The sequence below is a fragment of the Carettochelys insculpta genome, chromosome 3, assembly GCF_033958435.1.
Source record: "Carettochelys insculpta isolate YL-2023 chromosome 3, ASM3395843v1, whole genome shotgun sequence".
In the NCBI taxonomy this organism is placed as follows: Eukaryota; Metazoa; Chordata; order Testudines; family Carettochelyidae; genus Carettochelys; species Carettochelys insculpta.
In genome coordinates, this window is record NC_134139.1 from 66,459,442 (window position 1) to 66,483,083 (window position 23,642).

The 23,642-nt window shown below is 44.0% G+C and overlaps 1 protein-coding gene across 2 annotated transcripts in view; it reads left to right on the forward strand.

Annotated features, from left to right (window-relative positions):
- Positions 1-23,642, forward strand: part of LOC142011124 (histone-lysine N-methyltransferase SMYD3-like) — a 359,175-nt gene that overhangs the window by 212,414 nt on the left and 123,119 nt on the right. For both annotated transcript variants that reach the window (XM_074990063.1, XM_074990062.1), the window contains exon 4: positions 8,614-8,724. In XM_074990063.1, coding sequence (XP_074846164.1) covers positions 8,614-8,724 — 111 coding nt within the window. The remainder of the gene's footprint in view (positions 1-8,613; positions 8,725-23,642) is intronic.

The window sequence follows — 23,642 nt, forward strand, 5'->3', positions numbered from 1 at the left end:
ATTAAGGAAGGTGAGGAGAAGCTAGCAAAAATGGTGTGGGTGTTAAACGAAGAAGGGAAGTGGTACGGACTGATTATGAACATTGATATAACAAAAACAATGGTATTTGGAGATAAGGAAATAGGAAGGAAGATCAGTGTGGATGGTATTGAACTAAAAATGTGGAGAAGTTCACATATCTGGGGAGCAACATAATGTATGTTCTAGAATGTAAGAAGGAAATAGTGACTAGAATAGAGAAGAGCAAGACCAAGTTTGAAGGTGATGGATAAGATCTGGAAAAGCAAAGCAATTAGCTTAAGAACGAAGCTGAGCATCTTGAAAACGTGTGCATTCAGCCGCATGTTGTACAGCTGTGAGACATGGATGATAACAAAAGATTTGAAAAGAATATTGGCATTCGAAAGGAGTTGTTATAGAAAGGTTCTGAGAACAGGATGGTTGGAGAAGGTCACCAATGAGGAATTATATAGGAAGATACAGCCGAAAGAGAACCTGCTGCAGAAAGTTATAAAACAGAAGCTACAACTATTTGGGCATATTTGCAGAATGAATGACGAACAAAAAATCAAGACCCTAGTATTTGGCATAATGGATGGTTCGAATAGGAGAGGCAGACCCCACAGAAAATGGATAGATGATGGAGTAGATTGGTGCGGAGCTAGTCTACAGAAACTAAGCCACTCTGCACTGGACAGGGAAAGATGGAAAGAAATAGTGAGAGAGGCATCAGACAGAAGGGGGCGCTGAGCCCACGGTTATTGATGATGATGATGAGTACTACCCACTTCTTGTTTACATATCACCTAAAAGTGAAAAGAAGCATTCACAGGATATTTTCATGCCAGATGAACTGAAGATTCTTATTCCCTTTCATGCTACAACCACCATCCCAAAGGACGTGTTCATTCTGATGATGGGTTCTGCTCCATAATGATCCAAACGGTGCAGGCCAATGCATGTTCATTTCTATTGTCTGAGTCAAATGCCACCAGCAGAAGATTGATTTTCTTTTTAGGTGGCTTGGCCTCTGTAGTTTATGCCTAGGAATCTTGCTCTTTTAAGACTTCTAAAAGCATGAGCCATGTGCCCTCCCTCTCAGATTCTGAAAGACACTTGAGATTCTTAAACATTGGTTCAAGTGCAGTAGCTATCTTCAGAACTCTTACGTCAATACTTCCTTTTTGTTTTGTCAGATCGGTAATAAAAGTGTTCTTAAAACACGCAACATGCTTAGTCATCATCCAAGACTCGTATATCATGAAATATATGACAGAATGTGGCTAAAACAGAGCCGGAGACATACAATTCTCCCCAAGCAGTTCAGTCACAAATTTAATTAATGCATTTTTTTAATGAGCATTGTCAGCATGGAAGCATGTCCTCTGGAACAGTGGTTGAATCATGAAGGGGCATATACATGTTCAGCATATTGGCAATGTAAATATTTTGCAATGCTGCTGACAAAACTGCCAAATGAAGGCCTGTTTTCACTTTCAAGTGACATTGTAAATAAGAAGGCAGCATTATCTCCCATAAATATAAACAAACTTTTTTGTCTGAGCAATTGCTGAACTAGATATAGGACTGAATGAATTTGTAGGTGCTAAAGTTTTACAGTATTTTGGTTTTGAGTCCAGCTGTGTAACAAAACAAAACAACCTCCCCCCCCGCATTTAGGAGTTGCAGGATAAAGACATTGCACTACAATACTTGTATGAGGTGAACTGAAAAATATTATTGTTTTCACAGTGAAAATATTTGTAATAAAAATATAGTAAAATGAGACCTGTATACTTTTGTATTTTGTGTTATAAATGAAGTCAATATATTTGAAAACATAGAAAAAATCCAAACAAATTTAATTTTTTGCCTAACACTGTGATCGAAACAGCAAGTAATAGTGATTAATTTTAATTATGATTAATTTTTGAGTTAATCACATGAGTTAACTGTAGTTAATCATAGCTCTAATTTAAACATTAAAAATCAGTACAAAATGCAGAATTTTACTATTTCAAGCAATTTCTACAATATTTATTCTAGAACCTTTTCCCTTTGGGCTTGTCAAGACACATACTTAGGGTATATCTTCACTATGAGGAAGATCGACCCAGTCGGGGTCGATCTTCCATGGGTTGATTTCATGCACTTAGTAGGCATGCTTGAAATTGAACTATCAGGGTCATTAGTCAACCCCTTTACTCCTCAGTATTGCGAGGAGTAAGGGAAGTTGATGGAAGAATTTCTCCTGTTGACCTACTTCTGTGAGTATGTCTAAGTAAGTCAATTGTAGATAAGTCAATTCTATCACTGCAATTGGCATAGCTAGAATTGCATATCTACAATTGATTTTCATGCCTAGCCTAGACCTGGCCTCAGTTGGTGTGAAGCTAGGGAGTGAATTGGCCCTGTGTTATCCTGCTGTGCACCAACTGCCCAGTCCATTAATGCAGTTTGTTCTGGTCCCCTTTCAAAGAGGAATAGATCAAAGTGTATTTACCAACACTTACTGTGTGTCAGTAGGATGTATACAAACAATTGTGGGGTAGAGTCACATCCCATCTTACTGCAAACTAAATATTTGTGTAGCCAAGCACTTAGAGTTTTAAATGTCAGCTATGGAATTCCTAGACTCCTTGAAAACAGAGATTTAAATCCCAGCAGGTCAATTCAGCCTGTACCTTTCTATCAAGGCTGATCAATTGAATCGCTATGGCAGTAAGAAAACAGTGGCTGGCCTATGCCCTGGATATCTACTTTCATATATAGCCATCCAATGTATTATACATATTTTGAAGAAAAGCATCTTTTGAGGAAATGGAACCATTTGGATGAACTTTCGAGTTTGTATTTCATTCCATTGTGATTTTGGTCTGAGTGGAACTCTTTATTTTTCCCCTCTGGTCTTTCTTCCTTATTGTTTCACTCATCTCCTTTCCCTGCATTACGCTTTGCTGTTGCTGCATACAGCTTCGCATTGGGTGTGGCTAGGAGCACAGTGAAACTGACTGAACTGCTCGTGTTGTTACGAGCACCGCTGAGAATAGGGTCTGCCCTATGCAGAGCAGTGTCATGGAAGAAGCAGAAGTGAAGAGACAGCAAACAAGGTCTGGCAGCAACTTAAGATCTCCTTCTGCTGAAGTAGGAAATGGAGGATCTCCTGCTCTCTTGACTGTAATTTGTACCAGATTTCAGAGCATAATTGAGTCTAATAAGAGGAAGAAGGAAATGATGTAATTCGGCTATGGATATTTCAGTCTGTCTCTCTAATTATAACTTAGGATATAGCAGCCTCTGGTCAGTTATATCTAATTATTGTACCTTCTTCCTCTTCCTCCTCCTCCACCTCCTCCAATAATGTCAGCCTTAGCACTGATTTTCCTGGTTTTTGTTACCTTAGGACAGGCCTAAGCATTATGTAATTTTTTCTTACATTTTAATTTCATTGTTTGAAAGAAAGAAAATAATAGCTAGCCATGGGGTGTGGGGGAAAGAGATTAGAAAATATAAATCATTTATTTGGAGAGTGAAGTGGCGTCTACAGGGATGAAGTGGACTATCAAATTAGTTTATTTTCTGGAACATTATTTTTTAAGAAGACGTAGAAACTTGCTCTGAACACTGCCTCAAATGCTCCTCTGTCTTAAACAGCCACTTTAAAGTAGTTGCAGTGCTTTCATTGTAATTTTGCCTGACCTACTGTTGAAAACCAGCTCTGATACACAACTGGGTTGGTTGATTGGTTGTACTAATTACACTTTAGAAATTCTTATGTCCAGCCCACAATGGCTATGTCTACACTAGAAGCATCTGTCAACAGAAGTTACTGCCGACAAAGAAATCTCAGTGGAGCCTCTGTTGACAGATTGCTGCTACAGGCAACTTGCTCTGTTGACAGAGAGCTGCCAGGCTGCACTGCCGTCTGGTGACAGGAAGCAGAATGTCAGCTCTGCAAATAGGGCTGTCCAGGGAACCAGAAGCCCCCTCTGTCAACAGAAGTGTCTACACGGCTCTTGTGTCAATAGTACTTCCTCGAGGCCCCTTCTGTTGACAGAACTTTCCAGTGTAGACACAGCCAATATGAATACGATCACAGATTTTCAGCCATGAAAACCTGTCAGTATAGAGCAGGTTCAACCTCTATGGTCCAGACGCCTGGGCTGGAGCACTCCTGGGGAAGAGCCAGGCCCCCACTCAGCAGTCCCTTCCCTGCCCTCTCACAGCTTCCAGTGCACCACAAGCTCAGGGAGATGGGGGATGCAGTGAGGAGAGGGCAATGAGGCTGCAGAGCCCCCTTGCTGGAGGCCAGGAGCACAGCCTGCTGACACAGGGCTTGGTGCACTCCCACAGGGCTGCAAGCCTGGCGGCTGCATCCACCCTGTCTCTTCCCCCAAGTGTCCCACCCTCACTGGGTTAATGGTGGCCCTTCTGCTGCTTTGTGGTTCATTGTGTTCCCATGGAACAGCACTCCTGGGCCGCAGCTGGAGAGTTTCTCAGCTCCTCTTCCCCTGAGTGCCTCCCCACCCTCGGGTCCCTGCTTGGTCAGTACCAGCCCCTCTGCTGCCACCAAAGCAGAGCCTGGCAGGCAATGGCAGTAGAGTGGCCAGTGTTGGCCTCTCTTAGCCCAGCAGATTCCCCGATTCAGGATTGGTTGGGTCCCGAGGTGCTGAACTAGGGAAGTACAACCTGTACTAGCAGCCATTAATGGGTATTTGTTACACTGCAGTTAAAAGAAATTAAATTATGGGCCCTGGGGCCCAGATCCTCAAAGGACCACTGGGTGCAGTTGGATGCAGTAAAGCGTTGGTTAGATGAATGAATGGTGTAATTAATACTGTACACCCAGCACACAAAGTATCATTAAAGCAGAATTTGATAAATATGAATATTTCATATTTATGTACATGTTAAATGAGCCTTACATCTAACAAACAGAAACAAAATTAAAACAAGTGTAAGAGACAGGCTTTAATAAAAGGTTTTTATGTATAAATCATTAAATGATTAGCATACACTTAGTCACTGGGAGATTGGTCGTGTTTTTGAACATTACATTTACGTTTTCACATTCAATCTGTCAATAACACTATCCGCTGTTCATGTAGGGCTCAGTCCAGGTCCAGCAGAAATCAATGGAAACATTCCAATGGAATTCATTTGTAGCTGGATCTGAGCCTTTTTAGTTGCACAAAAATGTATGGGGTTTTAAAGTCCACTTCTTATGAATTATTTATCATGGATAAAGCCTGACCCTCAAATCATAGGGAGGGAATCAAATCCAGTGATTCGAATCCAATTCTCACCAAGATTGTGGGGAAGGCAATTCATATTTAATCTTCTGGGCCTTTATTTAATAGAGGCTGATACACTGTCCCACATTCTCCGGGTTAGGGCTGAGGCTTACAAGTAGATCAATGTAGAGAAATGTGCCCATAAGGTATACTTGATCTGATCTGTTGTTCAATGACAGCTCAGAATCCCAATCTGCTTCCTAGTTTCATTATAGTTCCAAGTGGCTAATATCTCATGCTAGGTCTACGCTTGGTGCATTGTATTTCCATTGTGCCAAGACTGCAGTCAGGCACTCAGAAATATGAGACTAAAATTTGCTTGGACATTCCAATTTAATCCCTATATGGTGTTTGCATTCTCATACACTCATTAAGTACGTGACCTCTGCCATGGCCCCCCACCCTGATGGAAATTTAGGATGCTTGATTTGCAACCTTAAAAATGTTCTTTCGCATAGGTATACTAAATTGTAATTGTGACAACAAATACAGCATAATGTAGGGATTATGCTTGTGTGTTAATTGTTTGTTTACTCATTCTGTCCACTAACTTGCAAAATTCAGTAACTGACAATAGGCCTCCCAGGCTTGAGTGAAAAATTGGAAATGTTTTTTTCCTGTTAACTTCTGTTTGAATGCTGTTATTTAGTGTTTTCCCTTGTTGCAAGGATTTGAATGGTCTTCAGGTATTCTGTAATCCACAACACGTGTGACTAAGGGGCAGATGGCAGATATGAACTACAGCTGCATTGCTATTTTGCTACAAAATCTCTGTGTTATTTGCTTATGCCTATGCAGTGCAGGCTACGGTTACAATAGCAAGTTTTGCCAGCAAAACCCTGGTTTTGTCAACAAAACTTGTGGCGCATGCACACACAAAATGCGTTTTGCCAACAGTATCTGGACTAAACACCAGCACTTTTGCACAAAGCTTTGAGGCCTAACTCTGCTGCTGGTTTTGTCGAGAGAGCAGCCGAGCATTCCAGCTGCTTTGTTGACAGAGCTGAGTGCTCTCCTGATTTGCTTTTGTGTGTGGCCGCACTCTGTCAACAGAAGTTTTGTTGGGAAAACTCTCCCAACAGTGACTTATGTTGCCAGAGCGCAGTAGTATAACCATAGCCAGAACGTGCTAGCAGATTAACCCAGTGTGGATCTGGTCCTTAACTCAATTTTTGTTTTTGGAGAAAGGAAAATGTACATGCTTTATTTAAATGAATGTATTTTTTTGAGAAATACAGCTATTTTTATAACATTAATTTTATTTTCGATTTCTCTAGAAAAAGGGATTGTTAATTTTGTTTCCATTTAATTTTTAGTACATTTATCATTATTTAATGGGAATTCCATCATGTATTTTTTTTTATTCCTCCTTACAAACTCTTGCTGTTTACTACAATTTAACATAAAAGGGCTGTACTCATTTTGGTTTCCAGTAGTTTCTTCTAGTTTTCGAACCTTAAGCGTTGATTTAACAGTGCCAAATCAGAGTACTACTCCGAAGCTTTCTGTGTTTAGGTATTTTCTCAAAGTTTTTTTGAGAAACAATCCTATGATAAGTTCATCTTATTTTTCTAACTCATGTTGGTTCAGTCTGTTTCAGCATTCACACAATTATGCTAATTTTAAGGATTGTACTTGATTTAGTCATTCCCTCTTTTTTTTTCTTTTTTAAATGAGAAGCAGTTCCATTCCATGCACATCTTGTTTTCCTGGCACAACCATGCCTTTCAGCTGCTTTAAGTTAAGAGGAAGCTGTATATCAAATTTGGTGGCCCTAGGAGTTATTGATCAAACAGAAAAAGTCTCTAAAATATACAGCTTATATAAATGCCATGATTCCATATCATGACGCCATGCCCCTTTCAAATTTCTTGTGGCTTGAGTGGAAGTATTTTGCTTTTTATTTAACAAGGAATTAACCACTACTCATTGGTATTTACCTGCATAAAGATTTTTAAAGGGCCAGAAATGTAAGTAGTATTTTTTGGTTTCAGTCAGCTTTGTTGAGTCTCCTCTTTTAAGTACTTGACAATATTTTCAACATGCCCAAATAGGTGACTTATTAGTATTTTTCAGCAACGATGAAACAGCTCTTACATAGTCCAATGATTGGTATTACAGAACATTGAAAATAAAAAGATAGGCTTGAAATAAAGTTACCCTGGTTTGTACACATGCACACACGCAGAGGCTAGAGCAGTGGTGTCCAAAAGGAACATAAAGGATTGCTACAGCACCAAGCTGTAGCATTCCCCCAAGCCAGGCATTGCCCCCATGCCAGGCAAACCCCCCACCTCCAGACTGCTCACAGAAGCCACCCCAGAATGCAGCTGGGGCCCACGGGTGCTGCCTCTGCCACTGCTGGCACACACTTGGGACGTGTGTGTGGAGTGGCCAGGGAGGCACCCCAGATGTGTAGCTCTTCTGAGCTGCACTTCGCCGCACTCTGCTGCCCCATTCAACACCTGTGGCGAACGCGGAGCATATTGGACACCGGTGGGCTACAGCTTGGCTATGTCTAGATTAGCCCCCAGCTTCAAAGGGGGGCAGGGAAACTAGGGTATTGGGAGATTACTAATGAAGTTCTGGGGTGCATATGCAGCACTTCATAAGGCTAAATCTTCCCCGCGGCAACTTGGAAGTGCCGGCTTGTGTGTAGCTGCGGGTCGGCTGTGGGTTCTTCTAAGTGCCTGCACTACTTCCAAGTTCCTTTACTGCCTTTTGTGGAGCAAAGGCACTCAGAAGTACCCGCGGCTGACCCACAGCTACACACAAGCCGGCACTTCCAAGTTGCCGTGGGGGAGATTTAGCCCAATGAAGTGCTGCATATGCACCCCAGAACTTCATTAGCAATCTCCCAATACCCTAGTTACCCTGCCCCCTTTGAAGTTGGGGGCTAGTCTAGACACAGCCTATATATTCTCAAATACAAGTGATATTCTGAAGTCAAAATATTTTAGACACTTAAATGGTGCTGGAGTCCCAGATTACGGCTTGCACCTTACGATTAGAACTAGTCAGAAAATGGAATTTCCATCCCACAGGAAATTTAGGTTCTGCAACACATACTTTCATCTCAGAATCAGGGGGAAAAAGTTAAATTAAAGATTTCTCATCATTAAAAGTTCTAAAAGAAATGAATTTGGTGGTGTTAACATGAAAAAAATTATTTAGATTTTCTCAGTGGGAAGTATCCACGTATATGAAATCAGATTATGTCACAGGAACATATTTTGGTATATTTTTTCATCCAGCTCTAATTATATACTGACTTGATGTAGAAGTATAACAGTTCTGTTTTTCTGTTTGTTGGACATAGCTCACTATCAGCTATATTGAATCACTGATACCCAGCAGTGAGCGTCAAAAGCATCTGAAACGCCAGTACTGCTTTGAATGCAACTGTCCTCTGTGCCAGACACAAGAGAAGGTAAGCTGAATAAAATCTCTGGCCACTGAAATATAATTTCCCAAGGTCTTTGACCAGTTGCCCTTTCTACTTTTATGGACTTATCTTTTGTTATGTGTACTGCCAGAATCCAGAACCAAATGGCCTTTGCCCTCAGCGCTGTTGATGTTCCTGTGAAAGACAAGTGTGAATGAAAGAAAAACAGGCCAAGTAATCTCTCTGATAAGCATCCTTACTTGCTTACCAGCATGATTCTGAGCCATTATTTCAAAAGGGGAATCATGGCTCTTAAACTAAAACAGTTGTGTGATTTTATGGAATGCTATGTCTTTGCCAATTTTGAATGAAATTTTGCAACACACTAGCCACTGGAAACGTTACATTACATTAAGAAAGTTGGAGGTTGTCTCTGGAGCATTGGGTCACTATAACAGCAAAGAGCTACTGGGGGGCGGGGGTGACAAAATTTCACAGCACACTTGAACAGTTCTCACGCACACCAGTGTGTCATGGCACACTGGTTGAAAACCACTGGACCATATCATCTTGCTCCTTAGAATCACGTTTGCCTCAGTTTATGTTGTGCACATTTCTGATCTGTTGGTAAGGCATACACCTATCTTAAGAGAGGGAGCCAGAGACAGTACTGTTAACTTTTTTAAAATCCTGTGTGCAGTTAGAAGATACTGCTATGGAGACAGACTAATTTGTGTATATTCCAGAGGATTTCACAACATGTTTGAAAAGTGCCAAACCCAGTTTGTTCACCCTGTACAGCTCTTAAACCAGGCATGTCCAACCTGCAGCCCACGGGCTGCATGCGGCCCTGGACAGCTAGTAATGCGGCCCCACAAGATCGTAAACTTTTAACATTATTATGTGATTTATATACATTAACTATATTATATATTTTGTACGCGGCCCAAGGCTATCTTCACTCAATGCGGCCCAGGCAAGCCAAAAGGTTGGACACCCATGTCTTAAACCATGCTCGAACCAAATTAGAAAGGCTCTGCTAGGGAGCAGTCTTGCACACCTTATACACTAACAGATATTTTGGAGTATAAGCTTTCGTGGGCAAAGACCTGCTTCATCAGATGCATCAGATACATCAGATTCATGCCCATGAAAAGCTTATGCTACAAAATACCTATTCGTCTATAAGGTGCCACAGGTGGTCTTGTTGCTTTTGAAGATACAGATTAACTTGGCTACCCCTCTGATAACGATTTATTGTTTCAGTTATTTTATAAAAACTATACTTTTAAAATATTATTACAGATATCAAATTCATAATGTGAAAAGGCAAAATTCAGTTGCCTGAACTGAATGTTGCATGTGGAGCAGATGTAGGGCTATGAATATTTTGAGATAATTGAGTTCAGCAGATTTTGAAAACATGTCTGTGCTCGCTCTTGAAGACGGTGTATTCTGTGGTGGATTTGAAACATTAATGCATTTGATCCTTGTTTAGCTTGTAGTATGCACGAATGTGTGGCAAACCTCTCTAGTAAGATCGTAACCATAGTAAATGTAAGTAAATGTGATCTTTATGAGCAATCGATTCAGCTGAAAAAAGTAGGTGTGCTGTGGAATTGTTTGTCTCGTTGAAGTGTGCCATGTTACTGAAAAGGCTGGGAACCACTGATGGTGTGTAATCCAAGATGTATTTTTTTTTTTTATAAAACACCAGAAAAATAGAAAATGTTATGTACTGCCTCTGGACACTCGGTGAGACTCTCCAGCCCTGAGAGATGCTAAAAGCATGCCAAGTCTTGAAAAGACTGAGAAATCCTATGGTCCTCCCACCAGCATTCCAAAGAAAAGGGATTGTAGCAGAATGGTTTCCACACAAGGGGCCATAACCTGTGTTCTATTCATGCAGTGAACTCTGTGACATCAGTGGTCATTTAGCACGTGCTGTGATGTTGGTATGATATTGTAAACATGCGAATAAAAGGAAACAGCTGTGGTGCTTGAGTGCGATAGCATCTGAGAATCATGTGGGCAGCCTGCATCCAATACATTCATCACAGTGTGGATATAGCCATCTTTAAGAAAGGTGAGCATGCCAAATATACCTAAAAATCGGAGGCAATGAAGTAGCACAGAAGTAGTGTCAAAGAGTGCTCAATAGGCTGAAAAATTGTGAGTTAAGAAGTAAGATCTGTGGAGTATGCTGTACCATAAGTGTCCATGTGACACATCCACTAAAGCTTCAGAGGAGTTGCACATACTCATGCTGACAGAAATAATAAAGTGCACTAAATGCCCTTCAGACAACAATAAAGCGTCTCTCTTTTCCTCGGTCTCTTTTGTTTTAGAGGAAAAACTTCTTGGAGAAAATTAATTTTGTGTAGTGACAAATATCCCTGAGGAAATGTTTCAAAATATTATGGAAGGCTCATCCTGGCTGCATTCAGAAATCCCCCAGCATTTCTGTATTAGCACAAAGTAAAAACGAAAGGTCTGAAAGACGTCAAGAGCCTCATGCCAAATTCTGAGTCGTCTCAGTTCCCACTGATGTCTCTGGGAATTGAGGCCATGCCATTCACTGTCTATTAGGAAGGCACTTTCTTGTTGGGAACAGGTCTAGCACCTTTAGAAGTGCTCTGCTGTTGTGTCATAGTTCATATCTGTATCTCTTTTGAACACTGTTGGTAAACTGTGCTGACTTAGTAGTTGAGATTTGACTTTTATAATACTGCCACTCAACAGAACCTGGATTTCAGCTGCCAGCTCATTAATCCATGAATCACATGTCAGATTCAAACTCTTCCTTACAATGACAATAGTTTTATTTTGTTATTTCAGCCATCTTCTCCTTTGGGATAGTTAGATCGATATTGGTCTGTGTGCTCTTGATACTAAGAAGCTAACAGAATGAATTCACACTTCTGATTCTGAGAAAATCCAGTGGCAACTGATTTTTCCATCACCTTTATTTCTAATTGCATATGAATTCAGAGAATAATAGCATTACACATTTGCACCATTGCTTTTTATTTCTGTGTGTCACTCAAGTAAGCATTATCTAAAGTTTCTGGCGAAAAGAGTTTTCTTAAACACAATAATATTATAGTCACTATCCACCATCATGTGTTTGGATTCAGGATGACTAACAGATCAAAACTGCATGCTACATTAAAGAGGATACTAAGTAACATCTCTGAATATTATTAAACGTAACCATGAAAGAACACAAGCTTTATGAGACAGATTTTATAAAAATAAATATATGTCTAGCAAACTTGAAAGCTTCCCTTCCTTCTGTTACTTGCTGTTGGTAAGCTAGGAGATGTGCTATCACGCCAATTGCCATCAAGGAACTGGAAGTGACAGGAGGTGTATTTGGTGCCTCTTTATTCTGTTTCAAATTCTGGAATGGTTGGCTATGGATGCTAAAAAGTTCCACAGTCAGTCGTGCAGCATGTGTTCTCCCTCTGAAGATGAAGGATGTCCCTTTCCCCACCCCCCCAGAATCCCCTGATATTCGTCAGCGTTGGCGATGCTTGGCCCAAGCCTTTACAAGGCCAAGTCTCCAGCAAGAAAACGTGCTGCTGCTGTGCCTCTGGAATAGCAAACCTGACAAGCTATTTACAGTATATTGACAGCAAATACCAACAGTTAATTACCGTATGGCTAGGGAAGAAAAGGATTTCCCTGTAAACACGGCAACATAGCTAAAGACAGTATTATTGCATTTTAGCTTATAAAATTTCATTGAGTAAAAATGCAAATCCCAAGTTACCTGAAGAATGTTTCATTATGCCTTGAGATAAGCCCTTAAATGTTTCTCCTATTTTAATTATCATTCTGAAAAAACTGTAGCATCTCCTTTAGTTGTCTTTAGATAGACTTTTTTGCTCATCAACACTTTAGGGACCCAGTCCTGCATGATGCTAAGCACCCCAGAGAGGTGCTGAACGCCTCTTGGCTGCATTTAAGTCAGTGTGTATACAGCACACACTCACAGGAGGCACTCAGTGGCATCTGATGGAACCTTGGATAAAATCCTGCTGCACTGAATTCAGTGGGAGTTTTACCATTCCTTCCAATAAGGCCAGGATTTTACCTAACAGCTTATCATACTTCACTTTCAGAGGAGTGCTCAGAACCTTTTGGGGGGTTTAAGTTGAAGTTTGTGAGTTAAGTGCTCTCAACACTTGGCAAGGGCTGGTCCTGCAGAAGTGAAATTCATGTTTCTTTTTTTTGTGTCAAAATAAGCTTGAACCTCTCCACTCCGGCACTCTCAGGACTTTACTGGTGCTGAACGAGAGAATTTGCTGGACCATGGGAGGTCAATGTTGTTTAGCAGCATTACCAACACTTCCACTGTTTACTGCTCTCTTAGAAGACATTTAGGGTTAAATTAGAGTTAGGGCTAAGATATTCTGGGCTTTGCTGCGGCGGGAAGGAACTCTCCCCACAGCGGCTAACATATCCAGGGGGAATAGTTCAACTGGCCCCTAACTGAATCCCTCCCCACACCTCAGCAATGGACCCATGGGGCTTGATGCTGCCGGGGGGGAAGTCTTCCCCAGTGGCAAAGATATGTGGGGGCTTTCTGACACCAGTGGGAAGTCTCCCCTGGTGGCTTAGATATTTGGGGGCTTGCAGGTGCCACGGGGGGAGTCTCCCCGGTGGTTAAGATATTTGGGGGGGGGGCTACTTCAACTGGAGCTGACTGAAACCGTCTCATGCCCCAGCAAGGACACAGGGGTCTTGGTGCTACCAGGAGGAACTCTTCCCCACCAGCTAACATATTTGGGGAGCTTGATGCTGCCATGGGGAACTCTCCCCTGGCAGCTAAGCTATTCAAGGGCAGTGGAAGATTTCAGCTGGCTCTGTAGCCACAGACAACGCCCCACCCCCCACCAAAATATTTTTGGGGGCTTGCTGCCCATTGCAGACACCTTCTTTTTTTTTGCAAAATCTTTGATATTTCAGTTATGCAATCTTTTTCCTAACCTTTCCTATCTTCTTTCTTCATGCTTTGACCCCCCCCACCCAATACAGCAAACAGTGGGTGGAGGGCCAGTTGAGATTCCTGTTTCCATTATAATTCCATGTATGAGATTTCACTGCCCTCCCCTGTGTTGGCAATGTCTGTGTAGTGAAGAGGGAAAACAAAAATCTTTTTTCCTAGTATTTTCTATCCTCTTTCTTCAACCTTTGCACCCCTTGTGGATGTAGGGAAGAGTGGGTGGGGAGCCAGCTGAGAATACAGACTGTATCTGTGTTATTTTCAGGGATTGGCTGCAATTATAGGAGGGGAGACAGTCAGTGGATGGCCAGTTGAGAACACAGACTGTGCACATAAGATGTAGAATGAACAGGGAAGCCAAATACCTGCCCTTCAGCAACTGTCTTTTTTCAAAAACTTAACTATCAACTCTTCATGCTTTTCAGGGTCTCTGTGCTATTTTCAGGGCTCGGATGGCATCACGGGAGGGTGGACAGTCAGTAGGTGGCCAGATGAGAACACAGACTGGAAATGGAAGCTGAATAGTACACTGGAAAGCCAAATACCCTCCCCTCAGCAACTCTCTTTTTTTCAAAAAACTTTGGACTGTTTCTTCAAGCTTTTCAGGGTCCCTGTGTTATTTTCAGGGATTGGATTCAATCACAGGAGGGGGGACACTCAGTGGATGGCCAGTCGAGAAGAGACACACTTGCTGATTTTTATTAAATCCTTGGTAATTCAGTTACAGAAGAAAGAGATTTCTGTTAACTTTGCCATCTCTTTTCCTTCCTTCTAATGGGAAAAATGGATGTTTGCTTACCACAGGATGGGAATGAGGAAGATGCAATGGGGGAAGATGATGTCAAAGACCAGTGAGCATACCCAGAATGCTACAGGGAAGAGGGAACTGTGGGATAGGTTCCCACAATGTACTACTGCAAAAGTCGATGTTTGTCAATTGAGTGTGGCAGCAATAAGTTGACTTTGTGAGGAGCACGAGGGGAGGGGAGGGTAGTCGAAATCGAATTTGTAAATTCCAGAGTTACAAAATCGATATTAATAAATTTGATTTTATCTTGTAGTGTAGATGCAGCCAGACTTACTACAGATATACATTGGCATAATATACTTCAGAATCTAGCCAGTGGCCATGTCTACACTAGCAAGTCTTTCAGAATAATTTCGAAAGCAGGGCCTCCTTTGCAACGTTCCATGGAGTATTCTACACACAAAATGCATTATCTCAAAAGGACTTTTGAAAGAACACAGCCCACTTTTCAATATCGCTCTTCCATTCCCGTTTCAGGATGAGCATCCACTTTTGATAGCAGCTCCGTGTGCCACTCTTTCAAAAGAGCAGTCCTCCATGTTACCAGCCAGCTGAAGCGCAAATACTCCCCTGCCAGCACCAGCAGAGCTCTGTGGTCTCTGCGTCTGGCCATGTTTAAAGCCACATGCACCCAGAAACCCTGTGGCAGGAATCTGAGAGCGTGCTGGCTGCAGGGAAACCACAAGCCTCCAGCAACACACCTTCCTCCCAATGCTCCACCTGCAAGAGCCATCCCATCACCCTCATGGCCAGTGGCCAGGACCCCCGCACTCCCTTAGGGCCCCTCTCTGAGCAGGTGGAAGGCTCCCAGGAGCCCAGCCAGGCCTCCAGGAAGAGGGCCCCCTATTGTACAGAGGCAGAGATGAAGGACCTCTAAGGACTTCAGGGTGACAAGGAATTCCTTTTTCAGACAGGCATTCAGTGCTGGAATGCTGCAGCTTTTGGCTGGCTATCCACTGGCCTTAGCGCCCAGGGTCACCCCACCACACAGCAGACCAGGTATGCAGCAAAGTTAAAGAGCTGTGCCAGGCATACTGTTGTGCTGTGACGCAGCCAACCACTCAGGGGCAGCGCCCACCGGTTGTCCCCATTTTGAAGAGCTGGATTTCCTACTCAGGCCATAGGAGGTGGCCTTGCCAATCATGGTGCTGGACACTGGCAAGCTGGAGCCGGAGAGGGATCCAGAGGACCACCCAGGACCCTTGGGCAACACCATGCCCCGGCAGCTGGCACAGCAGCTGGAGCTCCCCCCAAAGCAATGACGAAGGCTACAGTGATGAGACACTCATCATTGCAATCCCCTCCAGGTTGTCCAGCTGGACCTCCCCTGAGTTCCTGGAGGGACCACCGGGTAGGTACTGGGCTTTCCAGATGCCCTGGGACATGGGGAAGGGGCATCCACCCCTGCCACAACCAGCATCAGGCTGCTTACATGGTCACCGTCCCCTGTCCACACACATCCTGGACAGCAGCACTCAGCAGCTGCCCTCATGAACAGCACCACAGGCCACACAGCCCAGGAGGGAAGTGGGGTGTGTGACCAAAGCCTGTGCATGCTCCACCCATGTGGAGACCCCCAGCATCTGGAATCCCCGCCTTCTGTCTACACAACTCAGCCATCCAAGCCTGTTCACTGTCTGGGGAGCTCAGCAGAGCCAGTGAGGGCGTCAGGGCACTTCCACCTCCTGCACCCACGTGGAGCTGCAGCAGAGGTGTGTGCTGGCGCCACCATGAAGAGGAAGCCACTCTCCACACAGATGCCTTGTGGGAGAAAAAACACCATCTTGTGGGAGTGTCTGCCTTTGGAGCGAGCAGCCTGGGATTGGGTGGCGGGCGCCCTGGACAGTCTCACCCAGGCCATGATCACCCGCCTGTCCCAGCTTCCCGCTCCCATGCCAGGCACTCCCGCAGCTCCCCCTGCAGCCTCCTCCCTTGCTGTCCCTGACCTTGCTGCCCTGCTCCCTCCCATCCTCCCACCAGGTGTCCAGCAGGCACTTGGCCATTGGCCCATGGCCAATGCAGGCCAGGGCAAGCCAGGCTGCCCTTGTCCCGTGTCTTTTCTTCCCGACCTTGTGACCCCCACTGAGCCTGTAGCCACTGCACCCCTCCCATGCCCCTACCTCCCTGTAGTCTAGGCCCTGACTCAGCCCCAACGAGGACCCTGGACCCGGGGCACTAGAGGCTATGCACCCAGCGCAGGTCAAGGCCCTCCCCCCGGTGAAGGATTAAGGCTCCATGCCCCACCCCAGGACCTCCCTCTCTTTCTTGTCTCCACACCTGCCTGCTATGGTGTACATAGTCCCCCCCGACAATTCTCCCCATGTATACCCCCATGTTTAGTTGGTGGCTTAAAGAACAGGTCAAAGAGTTACTTCAACAGTTTATTTTCGATCACCCCTGTGTCCAGTGTGATTAGTGAGGGAGTAATAAGAGGTGGGTGTGTAGGAGGCAGTGGTGAGGGGTATGTTTGCGGAGGGAGCAACAGTGAGGGGTGCCTGGGGGAAGGTCAATGAGACCCCCAAGTGAAGGGCTCCCTGAGGGCCTCCCTGACCCGCACCCCATCCTGGTGTGCCTGGCAGCACAGAGCAGGGACTGGCTACTCATAGCAGGGTCAGCCTCAGCAGCACAACCTTGCATGAAGGGCTCATGCTCGCTCTCCACAATATCGTGGAGGGTCCAGCATACCACCACCGTGGCCAGCACATCGTGAAGGCCAACCTCCAGGCACGTTAGGAGGCAAAGAAAGTGCCCCTTCAGGTGCCCAAATGCCCACTTGACTGTGTTATGGGCTCAGTTCACGTGCTCGTTAAAAATGTCCTGGGTGGGGTTAGCGTGTCCTGTATAGGGCTGCATCAGCCACGATACAGAGGGGGCTGGTTGTGTCTCTGACTGGGAGGTCCCGTGGGGTGATGTAGGTCACCTCCTGCATTCTGTGGCTGAGCCACAAATTCCTAAACACCTGGGCATCATGGGCCTGGCCCGACCAGCCCATGCAGATGTCCGCGAACAGCCCTGTGGAGTCGCAAGGGCCTGGAGTACCATGGAGTGGTACCCCTTGTGATTGATGAAGGCACCGGCCCTGTGGTCTGGGACACGAGTGGTGATATGGGTCCCATCCAGCATCCCAAAGCACTTGGAGAAGTCCAGCTCTGCAAATCCCAGGAGGGCAACATTGAAGTCCCCAATGCAGATGACCCAGCGAAGGAGAACGATGTTGATTGACTTGTTAACCTGCATGGGGTTGAAGGTGAACATGCCCGTAAGTACATGGTGGCATGCTCCACCACCCCCCATCCCCTTCAAGGATTCCCTCCCCGTCTTCTCCAAGGTCCCCCTCCCCCATCCTCTATCGGACTCCCGCTCCTGGTCCCCAAGGGTTCCCCTTGCCTGGGACCCTCCTCCCTCCGATGATGGCGTTGCCCACCCTAAACTGGTGGCCAACTCACTGGTGGCTGTCTGGGGTGTCCAGCTTCCAGATGGCAATGGCTACCCTCTTCTGCAGCCGGAGTGTGGGCCATATCCTGGTGTCTGGGTGCTAGAGGGCTGGGGTGAGACAGTGACATAGCTCCAGAAATGTCCGCTTTGTCATGCAGAAGTTCTGGAGCCACTGGTCATCATCTAAGTCCCGCAGCATGAACCCATCCCACCACTCAGTGCTGATGGGATAGACCCACAGGCATCGGATCACCCGGGGAGGGAGCACAGCTGTTGTTCCATCGGGGCAACCTGTAGGACTGTAGCTATGCAGGTGGCCTCCCGGAGCCACAGGAGGACAGCCACGAGCATTGTGGCCAGCAGGCTGACCACAGCCTCACAGAGTTCCCCATCAGAGATCTGTTGGGGATCCATGTGCCTCTACAGAGAGCATCTGATCCCTGCACTGGGTCTGGTGTGCTGTGTGTGGCAAAGCAGCCCTCAGCATGTGCAGAGGGAGGGTGATTGGGAGGTACCATTTAAGGGAGCTGGCTGGGGGGGCCTGGAACAGTTTGTCCGCCATGCGACTCTGTCTGTGGCGTTTCCTGTCCTGTTCTTTTGAAAGAGTGCTTGTAGCTGTTTGGTTGCTCTCTTTCAAAAGAGTGGACTAGTCTTTTGAAAGAGCAGTTTGTGACCTTGATCTACTTTTGTGTGTAGACATGCGCTTTCGAAAGGTGATCTTTCAGAACGTAGCTTTCAAAAGGTCACCTTTCAAAATTGCACCGTAGTATAGACATATCCAGTGTGTATACTAGATATATATATACATATACATATATGTGTATATATATATATACACACACACACAGGGCTAGATCTTGCTCCTCCACCTCCCATGTCTGGGGAACTCAACTGAATTCATTTGGGTCATAGGGGTCCATGATATACATACATGTATGTATGGGGTAGAAGTATCCATGTGATAAATTACAGTGCTGTATGGTAAATTGTGATTTCACAGAATCATCTGATACAGTGCACTGTTGATTTTCCATCTTCCTCTGCCACGTCTATTTCTAATGTGCCAGGCTGTTGAATAACTTCACACAGCTGTTGTCTTAATATATGTAGCAATCAGCAAACCAGAGACTATTTGTTTTCCATCAAATGGGACATTTTCCCCAAAACTACACAGAATAGCAGTATTGAGTCCTTCACTGGTCCGATCTCTGATGGCTTTTTATGACTAGATATGGAGGTGACAGGGTGAATCATGGAATTCCCTTTGGAGTTGTCCTGGTGTGCTGATCATGCCACTGACACATGTGTTGTTGCTCCCTGGGGCTCCCTCCACCCTGTCCTGCTGGACCAGATCCTCTAGTGTCCCCAGGACAAGGCACAGAATTGGGGTTACTGCATCCCTGCAGAACAACATAGACACTGAATCAGTTTAGTTCTGGAAGGCCTCAGCACCCAGGAAACCAACTCCCAAAACAGACCAAAAAAAAAAACTAAAACCCAAATAAATGCATCTGACGCTGTACATTTTTGCACTAAGAAAGCTTATAAGGCTCTCTGCCCTCTTTACCAATGAAAAAGAGATATGCACAGTGGTTGCTTCCCCCACACCTGCCAGCAATTATTTACACTGTGTTTACAGAACAAACAAAGCCATCCATAGGTCATTGGTTTACTACTGAGTTAGTAAGTAGTGGAGCATCAGTAATGACCCTCATCAGCACATTTAGAACTATAAACAGATCCACACTTCATATTTCTAACTTCACATACAAAAATGATACATACATAAAATGTCATAAAGCGTCTTTGAGTTATACATATTCACATCCATATCCACAAGCCAGTATTCATAAAGCTGGGGCAGGGGCAGATTGTGCACGACAGTGAGAATTTAATACAGATTAGAAAAAGGAGACTTTCGGTTTTCTGATGGCATAATCCCCCTTAACATTCTCACAACCATGGCTGATGCAGCTCTGCAGTTCCCCTGTGAAGGGCTTCCATTGTCTAGGTCTTAGACTAAGGTCAGCAACCTTTCTGTGGCAGAGTGCCAAAATTTAACCTTTTGGCCTCTGTGTACATCCGAGTGCTGGTGATACTTTTTAAAGTCGCTAATAGTCCTACTTACAACAGCTTCATTATTAAATAAATTAAGATGGAGAGCCTTATCGTTTAGGTGGTTGTTGGTCACATTAGCTGGTCTTTTGTTAACAGGGGAGGAATGGTGGGGCTGAGCTTCCACCTTGTGTGCCGATGAGTGTCCCCACTCTTGATTGGGGGTTTGTTAGCCGGTGGCCGGGTAATGTACGGTGAGGTATTCCCCTGGGTCCTAAACAACCCAGTTTTTTTACTGTTAGAGCAGGGAGCTCCTAGCACTCTCACCTATGGCCAGGCTGTGGTAACCAAACGGTTAAAGTTCTTTTTATTGTGCCGGCTGTGTTGCAGTGACAAAGGGTAACAGCAGTCAGGCTTAGATCTTAACTAGTTACAAGTTTATTTAGGCTACAGTTATAAGCGTGTGGTTACAAAAGGCTATTGTCTACTTCTTATATCCTAGCAAAGTACAGGTGTTAACAAGTTACGTTACAATCCAATACAAAGATATCTGTTACCATCTAACACAATGATATCTTAATACAACGACATCTAGTTACAGAGCTCTAATTCTTTAACTGTGCACAAAAAAAAGGAGACCTTGCATGGGTATATCTTACCCTCTCTGCGTCTCTCGATACCAGAGTAGCCAAGCCGGATCGGTCACTCAGTTCCGCGGAAAGACGAATACGAGGTTGGGCGTCCCCAGTTGCGGACCTTGGGAGGCAATCACCTGACCCGACCAGCAGGTAGTTGGTGGAGATGCACTCAAAGTTAGAGTTCTGCTGGGCCCACCTTTATACCCCCTTAGGTTACGTATTCTCTTTCTTATCTATGGTGCCAGATCGTACTGGTCTGTCTTTTGTGACGCCAGTTTTTACAAGGGCAATTCTTACTTAATTTGCACTTATAAGACAAGAGATAAGCAATTTAGGAGTACAGGACATTCTTTTTGTGTGGGCGGAGACATCCTCTTCTGGGATGGCTGTGTGGTCATCATATCCATCAATGCCAGCTGAGGTGATTTCCTGAGGTTCCCCCCCACCTTGTTGACAGTTTGGCCTGTTAGCCCTCTATCTGTACTTTCTGTTTCTCGGGGTCACGATGAGCTAGCACATCTGGGCCTCAATGAGAGGCATCAAAGACTGTGATGTCAGCAGCAGTTTCCGTGCCCTGTGTGCTTGTGAGGCTCCTCAGTGAGAGGGGGGCAGTGAGCAAGCTGGCTTGTAAGGGGGAGACTTTGTCTGGCTACAGGGTTGCTGACCCCTGTTTTAGTCTGTAAAATTTTCATGTCAGAGTCTGTCTCTTCTCTACACCACTGACCATGATAATGCCCTGATACTAAGCTGGAGTGGCTGTATGTCAATATGTAATAACAGTTAGCTATAAATACACATATATGTAAACAACACACAGGACTGTCCTATTTAATTCTTTAATTTGACTGTTATCCTGTTTCAGTACCTTATCATGGGATGATTGAAAATGGAAACAACATATTCTGATAGTGTCACTGTAAGATCAACAAAATAAAATTTAGGTTCTTCTTTAGAAAGTTGGGTTACCCCCAAATTTAATGGCATAGTTCACAACTCTAGCCAATAAAAATAATCAATTTTGACCTCTACTGGAACACAGGTTAGGAAATATAGTAAGAAAATCTTCAGAAAACTTGCTCAAAGAATGCTTGCTGACACTCAATAAATAAGTTTTTATAACTATAGTGTCTTCAGTTCATTGTACCCGACAGGTTTATACATTATTATTTGTTGCAGCTGCTGTATAATCAGTCTTTGCTGTGACTCAGAAACATGTTCCTTCATAGAAGCAGAACGCTTGACAGTGTATTCCAGCATTCAAAGGCCCCAAATATTAATGATAATTAAAGATGGGATTACAGTGATGACAAACATTTTAAATGGGGGACTGTGTTTTCCATAATCATATGACAAAGTATCGTTAATGTTCTCTATTTTCAGCCAAGGATTTCCAGAGAGATTTGTGTTTACCAAATCTCTTTGCTATAAGTCGTCCTTCTAATTGGGAGCCAAGATTTAATATTTTAGCCTGGTTTGGGTTTTGAAATCAGTTTATTAATAATAGTTGTTGTCAAGGTCAGAAGCAATGACTGTGAATCTGAATCCCAAGTCATTTTTCTGTTTGGCCAGTATTTGAAAATTACTAGAGCTAATTATAATGTAATAGCCTAGGTGTTTTATTTGTTTAATCATTTTATGATTTTTCTTTACTACTCATTCATTCAGGCACTCTTAAAATTGGGTCTTCTGCACAGCAGCCTGCCATCTATGCTTTAGAATATCCCTTTCAAACATTTCACTTGGATTGTATTTCCATATATTTTCCCAATGCTGCCGTGAAGCCTCTACAAGCTCCATGCCAGTCCCAAGCCTGGATGAAGGAGGAGGGTTGGTCAGATGAGTGTCGATGCACTGACCATCAAACAACAATATAAATGAAATCTGATGCCAGTACAACTAAATGATAAAAGATGCCAGCTCGGATGTCGCTCAGATAAACAAGGTCCCCGATACCAGTCAAGTGATCGAGGTTGGGTCGATAACTTGGCTACTGAAAGAAAATTACAACTAACACATATGCTATCCACTGGAACATGGAACATCCAAACACTGTAGGCAACTCGAAAATTAGAGCTGCTTCAGAAGGAGATGGAGAGATACCAATGCGATATACTTGGACTGGCAAAAATGCCTTGGATGACATCAGGAGAGATATGCCATTGCGAAGTCATTTGGTCAGGAAATGAAATGAAGCATGAAGCAGGAGTCGGTTTCCTTCTGAGCAAAACCGCTAGAAGAGCATTATTAGGATACTAACCAGTGAGTGCAAGAATGATGGTAGTGAGATTCGAAGCAAAACCATTCAACATCTCATCTCATCTCAGACAGTATGGAGGAAGAGATTGGGCTATTCTATAAAGACTAGACAAAGATGGTGGAGGAGATACTGAAAAAAGATGTGTTTATCTCAGAGGAGATTGGAATGCGAAGGTTGGAACAGATGATAAAGGTTGGGAGAGAGTCATGAGACGGTTTGGGTATGGAGAAAGAAATGAATGAGGTGAGAAACTACTAGAGCTTGCTGCAGAGCATGAGATGGTGATCTGCAATACGAGATTCCAACAAAAGGACTATAGGAAGTGAACATGGCGATCGAATGATGGGAAGTCCAAGAACATGATAGATATGTTTGATAAGAAGAAGATAGATAACATCAGTACAGCAGTGCCAAACTTTCCAAGGAGCAGATATAGACTCAGACCACAGTCTAGTGATCGCAAACATCAAGATAAAACTCAGAAGAAAATGTAAGACATAGTTTAAGAAAAGAAGAGATGTGGTGAGGCTATGTGAGGAAGAAACAGGGAATGCATACAGAGCAGCACTCAAAGAGAAGATTAAGAATATCACCACAGAGAAAGACCTAGATAAGAGAGTTCCACGGATAGCCATCGCTATAGAAGAGGCAATTTAGCAGACTGTTCCAGAAGAAGAAAAGATCAATAAGAAGTGGATTACCCAGGAGATACTGAAGTTGGTTCAAGAGAAGAGAGCATTGACGATCAGAAGAGATGTT